The sequence below is a fragment of the Homarus americanus genome, unplaced genomic scaffold, assembly GCF_018991925.1.
Source record: "Homarus americanus isolate GMGI-L3 unplaced genomic scaffold, GMGI_Hamer_2.0 scaffold824, whole genome shotgun sequence".
Taxonomy (NCBI): domain Eukaryota; kingdom Metazoa; phylum Arthropoda; class Malacostraca; order Decapoda; family Nephropidae; genus Homarus; species Homarus americanus.
Window position 1 is genome coordinate 2,939,542 of NW_024719328.1, and position 13,193 is coordinate 2,952,734.

General features: G+C 38.0%; 1 protein-coding gene across 1 annotated transcript in view; it reads left to right on the top strand.

Moving 5' to 3' along the window:
- The window catches only part of LOC121860005 (phosphomevalonate kinase-like), a gene marked incomplete at its 3' end in the record, with an annotated part of 45,080 nt that overhangs the window by 14,682 nt on the left and 17,205 nt on the right, over positions 1–13,193 (top strand). Inside the window, 1 exon segment of the mRNA XM_042357018.1 lies at positions 12,755–12,848. Within this exon segment, the coding sequence (XP_042212952.1) occupies positions 12,755–12,848 (94 nt within the window).

Consider the following 13,193-nt stretch of genomic DNA (forward strand, 5'->3'; position numbering starts at 1 on the left):
TCCGTTTTTACGTGAGATTATGGAGGAAGGACAGTACAGTGACGACCAGGTGTTTAACATGGACGAATCTGGTCTTTTCTGGAAAAAGCTACCTTCCAAGTCCTTCGTTGTGAAGAATGCCAGCAGGATTCGGGGCCGGAAAATGCAGAAGGAACGCATCACCGTCCTGTTTACCACCAATGCCTCCGGTACCTGTAAGCTCAAGTTATCGGTGATCCACACAGCACGCAAGCCGCACGCCTACAAAACCATGGACATGACCAAGCTAAATGTCCACTGGCTGACCGCACGTAAGGCGTGGATGTTCTCTACACTGTCCCTCTCCTGGTTTGATGACTGTTTTGTTCCCGATGTAAAAAAATTCTGTGAGCGACAGAATGTGCCATTCAATATTTTGTTGCTGCTGGACAACGCACCAGGACACTCGCCCCTACTGTTAGATCGTCACACCAACGTAAAAGTGGTCTTCCTTCCTCCCAACACTACGTCTATATTACAGCCCATGGACCAAGAGTTAATCTGTAATGTAAAAGCTGCATTCTCAACAAAAAAATTCAAACTCCTGAACGACTACACCAACACCAGGGAAGAGTTGCGTAACCTGAGTGACACCACCACCGATAGCAAGAGCGAAGAAGATGAGGATCAACAGTTGGCACAGCAAAAATTACTGTTCAAACAATTCTGGAGAGTATTTAACATCAAGAAAGCTGTGGACTTCTTGGTGGAGTCATGGGATCAGCTGTCTATTGCTACAGTTCGTCACGCATGGAGACATGTGTTGCATGGAATACCAGGTGAGAGGAGGAGTCAATCTGTGACTGGTGAGGTTCAGAATGTTGCAGTAGCAGTGGACCTTGCCATAGAAGCTGCGCAGACTGTTACAGTTCCAGGCTTCTCCGAGACCACCAACGACGACATCCTGGAGGTGATCAGAGATCCTGAAGTGACTTCCGACGAGATGTTCGAAGAAGATCACGTCAGTGAAGAGGAGGAAGAAGGTGCGTCATTCTCCGAAGAACACAGTTTAACTCATAGTGATATTAAGGGTGCCATGGAGTGTGCAGAGAAAATGAAGTCCTTCCTTTCCCGCGACAATGACGATGACCGCTATGAAGTCTTCCATACCCGGCTGGTGCAGGCTATGGAGCCGTACATCACGGTGTATCACGACAACATAAACACCAGCCGTCAAAAAAGCATAACCGAGTTCTTCGCCCGCAACCCACCACAGCCAGCCCAAGCCACTGATAGTGACAGTGAAGATGACTTTGAGGGATTTGTCAGGGAAGCCCTGACAACTGTAAGTGACAGTGATGGTGCTTCACCTAGTAATGGTGATTCACCTGAGGGCCAGTAATCTGCCCTCTGCCTCGGAACCAGCCTCCATCCCCGTATGCCGACCCATCTCTTCTACTACCCTAAGTGTTCCACCTGAGTTTTAGTTTTTCTAACCTAACCTTTATTTTTCCTAACCTAACCTCTTCTATATTACTTGTTTTTTCATACCATCATAAAGTTAAGATAAAATTTTTACTACAACATAGTTGTGTGTCGTCAAAAAGTGGAGTTTGGGGGTCGGCCCGGACTCCATTTCAATTAATCCCATATGTTATGTTATTCACTTTACGCGTTTCTCACTTTACGCGGGACCCTCCGGGTTACATTAACCACGTAAAGTGAGGGTTAACTGTACAGTAATACCCCGCTTAACACGGTTTCGCTTAGCGCGATTTCACGTATACGCGGTGCCTCGCCAGAGCCGAACTTTCACTTAACGCGGGTTTTTTCCACGTATACGCGCAGTGTCCAGCTCAGAGCTATGTTTAGATTCCCCCCACCCGCCACCCTGCCTGACTGCCTGTTTTAGCTCATAAAATTCATACAAATTACCTGGCCAGAATATAATTTACATTGCTGGAATTCTTACAATATGATGATCATTTTGAATATAAACATCATAGATTTTGCATTAGACATACAAATTTTAGATATAATGTTTACTCTGAGTAAATATGTTATCTTTTGTGCAAAATATATGACATTTATATTCAAAATATTCCTGGTCTTACAAGGAATCCAGCAATGTCAATTATATTATCCTAACTTTAGTTTGAGGTATTATTTATTACTAAAAAGGTAAATATTCTGGTTTTCCCACACATCTGGTAGGGAGGGTTGGTGGGGGATGGGGGGGAGGGAGGGACCGACCGACCATCTGTTACCGTGTGAAGAATATTATTTTTTTTTTTTATTAACTGAAGATATTTGTTTTAGCTCATAAAATTCATACAAATTACCCGGTCAGAATATAATTTACATTGCTGGAATTCTTACAATTTGGTGATCATTTTGAATATAAACATCATAGATTTTGCATTAGACACAAATTTTAGATATAATGTTTACTCTGAGTAAATATGTTATCTTTTGTGCAAAATATATGACATTTATATTCAAAATATTCCTGGTCTTACAAGGAATCCAGCAATGTCAATTGTATTATCCTAACTTTAGTTTGAGGTATTATTTATTAAAATTTAGTGGTTTTCCCCCCAAAATTTCTCAGAGGGAAGAGCCAGTGAGTGTAGTGTGAGAAGAGGGGGAGGGAGTTGAGTCCATTATTTGAATGGACATTAACTTGGCGACTGTATTTCTCTATTTCTCTTAAGTATTAATTGTGTGCATGTACCATCATAAAATTAAGATGTTATTTTTACTAGAACATAGGTATTGTGTCGGAAAAAGTGGAGTTTGGGGTCGGGCCAGTTTCTATTGGAATTAATCCCATATGTTCTGTTGTTCACTTAGCGCGGTTTTCACTTAACACGGTACCCTGTGGGTTTTATTGACCGCGTTAAGCGGGGTACTACTGTGTATATATATATATATATATATATATATATATATATATATATATATATATATATATATATATATATATATATATATACACACACACACACACACACACACACACACACACACACACACACACAGTCATGCGCCGGTTAACGTCCTAGATACGTTCTTGGAAACGTGACGTTAACCGAAATGGACGTTGTCCGATCATCACATAAACTTTTTATTTATACTTACGTGTATGTGGAATACTATATACGTACATATACACTTTTACTCTTAAATCATTACTGTAATGTGATACAGGTGATTAATTTTTATCTGTTGTGCAAAATACATGACGTTTACAGTTGGCCCTTAACATACGTGGGGGTTACGTAACAGAGATACCCGTGGATGTTAAAAATCCGCGTATATGTGCCCCCCAAAACAAAACCTGGTCCCCCCATGTCCTTATTTACCGTATATACCTGTGTGTAGTTCAAGTTTTTAAGACCAAATTATTTGGCAAAAAATTGGGGGTCGACATCTAAACTGGTAATAGTTTCGTTTGGTTGAAAAATATTTACCAGTAACTACCAGTAAACAATGGAAATGACACACCAACACACCACCAGCTGTGTCGGTACAGTTGCTAGGGCAGATCTCTTGCGTCATCATAGCAAGCCCAAAGTAGCCAGATGCATGGTATGGTATGCACAGGACGATGTAAAACGTAAAGTATTCATTTTTTAAAGTTTATTTATAGATACTGCACATAAATTTTTGTTCAGTACATTTGAAACATCAATCTTTGTTAATTAAATTTGAAACAAAAGAAAACTACGATACCGTATTTCTAAATACAGTCAACCCTCACTTTACACGGTCCCACATTCCGCGTTTCCACGTTTACACGGTGCCCTGCCAGAACCCAGGATGCTCACATTCCGCGGTGGGTGTACCCCTTTATACGGGTGAAGTATAATTTTTTTATTTAGCTCATAAAATTCATACAAATTATCCGGCCAGAATATAATTTACATTGCTGGAATTCTTACAATATGATGATCATTTTGAATATAAACATCATAGATTTTGCATTAGACATACAAATTTTAGATATAATGTTTACTCTGAGTAAATATGTTATCTTTTGTGCAAAATATATGACATTTATATTCAAAATATTCCTGGTCTTACAAGGAATCCAGCAATGTCAATTATATTATCCTAACTTTAGTCTGATTTATTATTTATTACTAAAAAGGTAAACAGTCTGGTATTCCCACACATTCATCTGGTAGGGAGGGTTGGTGGGGGGTGGGAGGGAGGGAGGGACCGGCGACCGACCACCTGGCACTTGGTCATGGTGTGAAGAATATTTTTTTTTTTATTAACTGAAGATATTTGTTTTAGCTCATAAAATTCATACAAATTACCCGGCCAGAATATAATTTACATTGCTGGAATTCTTACAATTTGATGATCATTTTGAATATAAACATCATATATTTTGCATTAGACATACAAATTTTAGATATAATGTTTACTCTGAGTAAATATGTTATCTTTTGTGCAAAATATATGACATTTATATTCAAAATATTCCTGGTTTTACAAGGAATCCAGCAATGTCAATTATATTATCCTAACTTTAATCTGAGGTATTATTTAATACTAAATGTTAAAATCTAGTTTTTTCACCCAACCTTTCTCTTGAAGGGAGGGTTGGTGGGGGTGGGGGGGAGGGTTGGGACGGACCGACCATCTGGCGGTTGGAAGAGGGGGGGAGGCAAGGTGGGGTACTTTGATTGACAGATAGTGTCGTGAAGAATATTTTTTTTTTTATTAACTGAAGATATTTGTTTTAGCTCATAAAATTCATACAAATTACCCGGCCAGAATATAATTTACATTGCTGGAATTCTTACAATTTGATGATCATTTTGAATATAAACATCATAGATTTTGCATTAGACATACAAATTTTAGATATAATGTTTACTCTGAGTAAATATGTTATCTTTTGTGCAAAATATATGACAATTATATTCAAAATATTCCTGGTCTTACAAGGAATCCAGCAATGTTAATTATATTATCCTAACTTTAGTTTGAGGTATTATTTATTACTATACCTGGTTTTCCCCCAAAAATTTCTCAGAGAGGGAAGAGCCAGCAAGTGTAGTGTGAGAAGAGGGGGAGGGAGTTGAGTCCATTATTTGAATGGACATTAACTTGGCGACTGTATTTCTCTATTTCTCTCAAGTATTAATTGTGTGCATGTACCATCATAAAATTAAGATGTTATTTTTACTAGAACATAGGTATTGTGTTGGAAAAAGTGGAATTTGGGGGTCAGCTGGTCTCTATTTCATTTAATCCCATATGTTATGTTATTCACTTTACCCGTTTCTCACTTTCCGCGGTACCCTGTGGGTTATATTAACCGCGTAAAGTGAGGGTTGACTGTAACTGGTATTTTCATTAAAATATTACATCACAAGTATATTTTACCTTAACTGTGACTGAATGAATATAGGTATTCTCAGAAATTAATATGGAAATATAATATTTTTGCTGGAATGACGTACATATTACAGTGGAAAGACGAAAACAATGACTTTCGCTTTCTTTCGTTATTCAAAAGACTTTACCGTAATCGCTTTTCGAATGGTTTTCAGTTAAAAAACTGATATACTCGTACTGTTTTACAATAATATTCTATCCTATCAATAGCCTTATAATCCCACAACTGAAAACCATTCGAAAAGCGCTTATGGTAACATCTTTTGAACGAAAGAAAGAGAAAGTCATTGCTTTCGTCACAATTTTATCCCACTTCCCACTATAATATGTACATCAATTCAGCAAAAATATTACATTTCCATGTTCTCAGAAATAAATGGTAGTTTTGTTGAAACGTAATGTACAATATTTAATCTTAAAATGCAAAAATAGCTATAAAAACAATTAATACACCCGTAATGTACTGGCTGGCATCTCCACTCGTCCCTGCTCCCACGTCCAAGGTCACCACTCCTCCCAACCTGCTCCCTACGCTCCCTCCTCTACCTCCTCCACCTCCTCCACCCCCTGTGCCTCCTCCTCCTCCTCACCGTCACTACTGCCGACAACGAACACAAATGTTTTGTGAATAACTGCACCTCCACTTCCTATGTACAGTACTGAACTGTACTGTGCTGTGCATTTTTACAAACAATAAACATGGCAAGAAAAGCTATTAAAAAAAAACCAGATAAAAATTTCACTTTACTGTACAGTACCTATCCTCGGTGACAGGACGGGGGTCATCGGGCTCATCGTCGCTCAATTCCATAACGGGTGGTGAAGTGGGGACGACGGTGGATTCAGCTGCTTCCTCACTGCCGCCAGTGATTGATGGTGTTAAATCTCTCCTTCGGTGATCAAAGAACATGGTGATGGGAGTTGTCCTCTCTTTCTTTCATTTCTTCCATGATGTTTTTGTATGGAGTGAAAACGTCATCCATCCCTCGCATGAATTTCAGGGCACGCACCATGGAGGGGTCCATACTATAGGCCAGGTTTTTCAGTGCCTCAATATTCCGGGTCATCTCCCCCAACTTCTCCAACGTTATTTCTTGGTGCTCTTCCTCATCCTCTTTCCCTTTCGCTTCCTCTTCCTTGCCTGAGTCTACTAACTCCTGTAGATCCTCCTCGGTCAGCTCAGTGTCGTGCTCTTCAATTAGCTCCCTAATCTCGTCCTCTGCCATGTCCCAGAATCCTTCAGCAGCCACTTTCCTAGACAGTGCCAGGGTCTTTCTGAATATTTTCATTAAAATCCATCAAAATCATTTTCCTAGTCATCGTCTTAAGCACCAAACAGCTCCTCCCAGTCTTATCCTTGAACAGGGCTAGAGGGTACGTGTTTTTCGAATCGTTTTCAATTAAAAAATGTCACAGCACATGTATATTTTACCTAAACTGTGCCTGAATGAATATATTCTCAGAAATACATAGTAGTTTTGCTGAAACGTGATGTATTTCAATGTAAAATAGGATAAAATACATGACGAAAACAAAAGACTTTACCTAACCTTCCAATGTTCAAGAGATGTTACTGGTTTTTTTAATAGTTTTTGGTTAAAATACTGTTATATTACAATGATATTATATTCATACTGTGCTTCATATACTACATTCACGGAAATGTAATATTTTTGCTGAAATGACGTACGTATTACAGTGGAAAGTGACGAAAACAGTGACTTTCGCTTTCTTTCGTTCAAAAGATGTTGCCGTAATCGCTTTTCGAATGGTTTTCAGTTAAAAAACTGTTGCATCACAAGTGAATTAGGATAGAATATTATTGTAATACAACAGTTTTTTTACTGAAAACCATGCGAAAAGCGATTACGGTAACATCTTTTGAACGAAAGAAAGCGAGTCATTGCTTTCGTCACTTTCCACTGTAATACGTACGTCATTTCAGCAAAATATTACATTTCCATATTCTCAAAAATAAATAGTAGTTTTGCTGAAACGTAATGCATTTCAATGTAAATTAGGATAAGCTACATGAAAACAAAAGACTTTACCTAGCCTTCTGATGTTCAAGATATGTTACTCGTTTTTTTAGTAGTTTTCGGTTAAAATACTCTTATATTAGTGATATTCTATTCATACTGTGCTTGATATAATACATTCACGGAAATGTAATATTTTTGCAACTACAATGCTGATGTCAACACAAGCGTGGTTACAGCGAGACTGACTGAGTGAGGGAGAACTATGTGTGTGTGTTTGAGGTTGCGGGAGCGGGCGGTGTCCCGTGTTCGGTGCCGCGCGCGAGTTGAATGGCGCATGATTTGAATGTACTTCAATTACTTCAATGTACAGAATATTCCTCCGGCGGGGCAATCCGCGTATTTGCAAAGCCGTGTATTATAAACCCGCGTATGTTAAGGGCCGACTGTATATTAAAATTATTCACTGTTTTACTAGGATTCCAGCAACGCCAGCAGATGGGGGAGAGAGAGGGTGCGAGGGGGCGTGGGGGGAGGGGAGGTAGTACGTTTGACAGTTGGCACAGGCCCAGGTCTTAAGCGTGTATATTTATCAGTTCTTAGGTGACTAAGCTTCTCTCTTATAAAAAGCCAGTGATATGACCTAGGTGAATATAATTAACATAGCTGGGATTCTTGTAAGATACTGATTAATTTGAATATAAACATGCTATAATTTGCACTAGACAAAACAATTTTAGTACCGTAATCAAATTTGTACAGTTGTACCCCACTTAACGCGATTTCTCATATACGCGGTGCCTCGCCAGGACCGAACTTTCACTTAACGCGGTTCATCTACTCATATACGCGGGAAGCGGCGCGGGCACGATGCGCACAAGGTCGCCCAGTCATCAAAACATTACCGAGTTCTTCACCCGCCACCCACCACAGCCGGCCCAAGTCAGTGATAGTGATAATTATAGTGAGGATATGGACTTATATGGACTTTGAGGGGTTTGACAAAGAGGCCCTGCAAGCCTCTGTGGTGGATAGTGATACAATTGATACAAGTGATACAGGTGAGGGCCAATAATCTGCCCTCTCCCTCGGAACCAACCCCCCATCCCCGTGTGCCCAGCCATCTTTTCTACAAATGTAAGTGTTAAAAAACCTAATATTATTGATATTTCTCTTAATTATTAATTGTGTGTGCATACCATCATAAAGTTAAGATAATATTTTTACTACAACATTAGTTGTGTGTCGTAAAAAAGTGGAGTTTGGGGATCGGGCCAGTCTCTATTGGAATTAATCCCATATGTTCTGTTGTTCACTTAACGCGGTACCCTGTGTGTTCAATTGACCGCGTTAAGCGGGGTACTACTGTACATGTGCACTCCAGCTTTGCACTAAGAAATCTATGTAAATCTACCCAAAAATACAGTTGAAAAACTTTTTTATAAAATGTACTACAGTACTGTACACTAATGTACAACAATTTTTATCTCTTGAGCAAAATATATGATGTTTATATTCAAATTATTGGCTGTCTTGCAAGGATTCCAGCAATGCAAATTATAATCTCATAACTTTAGTCTGAGATATTATATAAGACAAAAACTGTAAACCTAAAAGCCTGGCTGGTGGGGGGGAGGAAGGAAGGGAGGAAAGGGAGGGACTGACGGAACCAGCCACGCCACCCAGCGAGGGGTTGAGGGGGGGAGGTTGAGGTGATAAGTTTGAGGCGAAGGTCTCTGTGTGTTTATTTAACAGTCCTACTAAGCTTCTCTCATTTTAAAATGCCAGTGATATGACCTAGGAAAATATAATTAACATAGCTTGGATTCTTGTAAGATACTGATTTATTTGAATATAAACATGTTGTAATTCGCACTAGACATAACAATTTTAGTACCGTAATCAAATTAGTACTTGTGCACTCCATCTTTCCTTTAAGGTCATTTATTTATTTTACGTTTCTTTTAATATGGTGTGTGCATGTAAATGGATGAAAATAAATGAAGAAATTTATGTAAATCTACCCAAAAATACAGTTGAAAACTTTTTATAAAATGTACTACAGTACTGTACACTAATGTACTACATTTTTTATATCTGGAGCAAAATATATGACGCTTATATTCAAATTAATCTCTGTCTTGCAAGGATTTCAGCAACGCAAATTATATTATCGTAACTTTAGTCTGAGATATTATATAAAATAAACATAAAGAAATCACCAATCTTTTATCTTGAACACGAGGGTGGTGGGAAGACGGAGGGGGGGAGGGGGCGGGAGGTGAGGTGACAGAATGTCTGGCGTTTGTTTCTTTATTTATTTGAGATAAGATTTGACAGTTGGCGCTGAAGGCCTGCGTGTTTATTTCTCATTACTTAAGAGTGACTAAGCTCTTCTCATAATTTTCCACCCAAACGACCTGGGTGATTATAACTTACATTGGAGGGATTCTTGTAAGATAGTAATTTATTTGAATGTTTTTTTTTTCAATTTAAATTTTAATTGTTTATTCCTTGATAGAGGGAGGGGGATCCTAGTGCTGTCACTTGGTACTCCTGTACCATAACACCAGAAGCAACTGGCCAGTGTCACAAGTATATACAGTCATCCCTTGGTTATCGCGCCTAATTAGGACCCCGCCGATAACAAAAGTACAGAACCTATGGGATTTATTCTAATTGGTTCAGGCACCCATTTTATGACCATTTAGACCCATTAAATATACATATAATGTTATGGTAAATATCATAAACATACATAGGCATGGCTAGGTTTATTACAAAGTGATGAAAAGGGTACGCTTAATATTGTAGTCCACAAAACGTGTAGCTATGCTTTTTTTCATTTGGTCCCCCGACATTCGAATCTGTTTTCTCTCACATCAGGACGCCTGAGTCCTCCGTTTTCTCTCTTAATCTTAGAGTGCACCAGAAACTTTACAATTTTTAGTAATGCCACAGAATTTGAAATTGCAACTGGCAATTGTTGAGGCAACTAGATATGTCTGATTACAGCAAATATGTTATTGCCAATTTGTAGGTGAAAGATTTTATCCTCAATAGATGTAGGTTAACATTACACCTGGAGGCAAATGCTTAAAAAAGCCTAATCAAGGAAACATATTCCTTTAACACATAATATCTGACCAGTATGGGGAGGATCATCGTGTCTCCGTCAGGGGGTAGTGGAGTGGTGGTCCAGTAGGCGTCACGGAAGTGTTTTTTTGGGGGGGGGGCACAGACGATATGTCAGATCTAACCGGTGCATGACTTATATATATATATATATATATATATATATATATATATATATATATATATATATATATATATATATATATATATATATATATATATATATATATATATATATATATATATATATATATATATATATATATATATATGTTACTCATGCAAACCACAATGAAAAGTGGATAAGACAAATCTTGATAAACACACGTTTTCGTTGATATCTTCAGAGGCAAATCATGCCCCTGAAGATGTCTTGAATAAAGACTTAAAGCCAAGGCAATTTCAAGCCTATCTCCCGTGATTTTATCAAAAATATATATATATATATATATATATATATATATATATATATATATATATATATATATATATATATATATATATATATATATATATATATATATATATATATATATATATATATATATATATATATATATATATATATATATATATATATATATACATACATACATACATACATACATACATACATACATTGGTCCCTCGGCTAACGGACAGTTCAATTAACAAAATTTCGGTTGACGAATTAGCTCCCATAAGGATTTTCAATTCGATTAACGAACAAAACTTCGATTCACGAAATCCTTGTTACAAACACGTTTTGTTGTGAGCATCAGCTGATCGGCTAGTCCGCCAATACAGTACAGTTATACCCCGCTTTATGAGGTTTCACTTTCCGCGATTTCGCATTTACGCAATACCTCGCCAGAACCGGACTTTCACTTTACGCGATGCATCTACCCATATACGTAAAACAAAAAAATAATTTTTGTTTATCCTAGGAGATGGGCGGAGGTGCATCTGGGGAGACTGTCAGTCTTTTTAGTATTTTGTGTTTCTCTCAAGTGCCAAAGTAAATTATTCCATTGAAACAATGGAATAATTGGAATAAGCGACCACTCTTGGAATGTATCTCGTGTTATATCGACGTTCTACTGTAATAATAATATGATGTTTATAAAGTGGTCCCTCGGTTAACGAGCGCCTCGGTTAACGAGATTTCGGTTAATGAGTTGCCTTCCATAAGATTCTTAACTTCGTTATTCGGTTCACGAGCAATCCCTCAATTAACGAGCTTCTTACTAGCCGACCTCAACATGTTTTCGCTTGCATTGGGCGGTCCACCAGCTGTAGTATTAGTCCGCCAATACAGTAATCGGTTCTAGGGCTTAAATTCCTTACCATTTTAGTAAATATCAAGAAGTTTTTCCTATTCAATAATTTTAAAGGTTTAATATTAAATTTTTTGTCATTTTAACAATTATTGAACATAATTGAAGGTAAAGTGACTAGTTTTATGCACGCCATCCAGCCTCTCAACACACCAAACAGGTGCCAGTCTCTCTTTTCAGTGGAGGTAACATCTTGCTTGAGACTCTCTTCAACTAAACTCTTTTTTCTGTGTTTACAAGCAAATTATTGGTCATTTTTAAATTTATTTTACATATTGACAATCTATATTGCAGTTCAGTGTTGATTTAAAAAAAATAATCTTGAATTACACCAAGAGAACTAAAATTTTATGCGTGAAATGGCTCCATAGGGTGACTTCTCTTCCATCCCAATGCCTTCTCTTCTCCCTTCTCCTCCACCCCCATTCTAATTCCCATTATCATCCTCATCAACCAGGAGCCTTCTACATACACATCTTAAAGTAAGTGTACTTTTCTACCTTTTTTGTTGAATTTAGGCAATTTTTGGTGAGCTGGAACCAATTACCCAAAAACCCATTGAAACAATGGTTTCGGTTAACGAGTTATTCAGTTAACGAGCAACCTTCTAGAACGGATTGTGCTCGTTAACCGAGGGACCACTGTACTCAAATTAATCAATGTCTTACAAGGATTCCAGCAATGTAATTTATATTCTGCTAAGTCTAGTCAGCTAAATTTTTTAAGATAAAAAACTTAAAGCCTAAAATACCTTCACCCTGTTTTGGGAAGGCTTCTTAGGGACGCTTCTTACTCCAGAATCCCCAAAAATTGTGTCCACATCTTCCGAAATCTGCATTTACCAGGTCCTGATCTTCGAGGGTTTACTGTAATATATATACTGGTACTGTATTAACTTTTTAATTAATTACCCTGTCCTGTATTTTTAATACAGTATATTTCTTTTTACAGCTGTTATCATGTCCGAAAATCCTGTGTTGATATTTTTGTTCAGTGGCAAACGCAAATCAGGCAAGGACTACATCACTGATTTATTACAACAGAGGTATGTACAATTGTAAGGGGCCATTTTCTTTTCATTTACAGTATAGTCTCAATTTACGCAGATTTGGTTTCCGCGTTTGGTCATTTACGCGGCACCTTGCCAGACCGACAATTTTTATTTACGCGGTTCATTCCATCATTTACGCGGGAAGCGGCGCGGGCAAGGTGCGCACAATGTCGCCCAGTCAACAAAATATTACCGAGTTCTTCACCCGCCACCCACCGCAGCCAGCCCAAGTCAGTGATAGTGATAGTGAGGATATGGACTTTGAGGAGTTTGACAAAGAGGCCCTGCTGCAAACCTCTGTGGTGGATAGTGATACAAGTGATACAGGTGAGGGCCAAT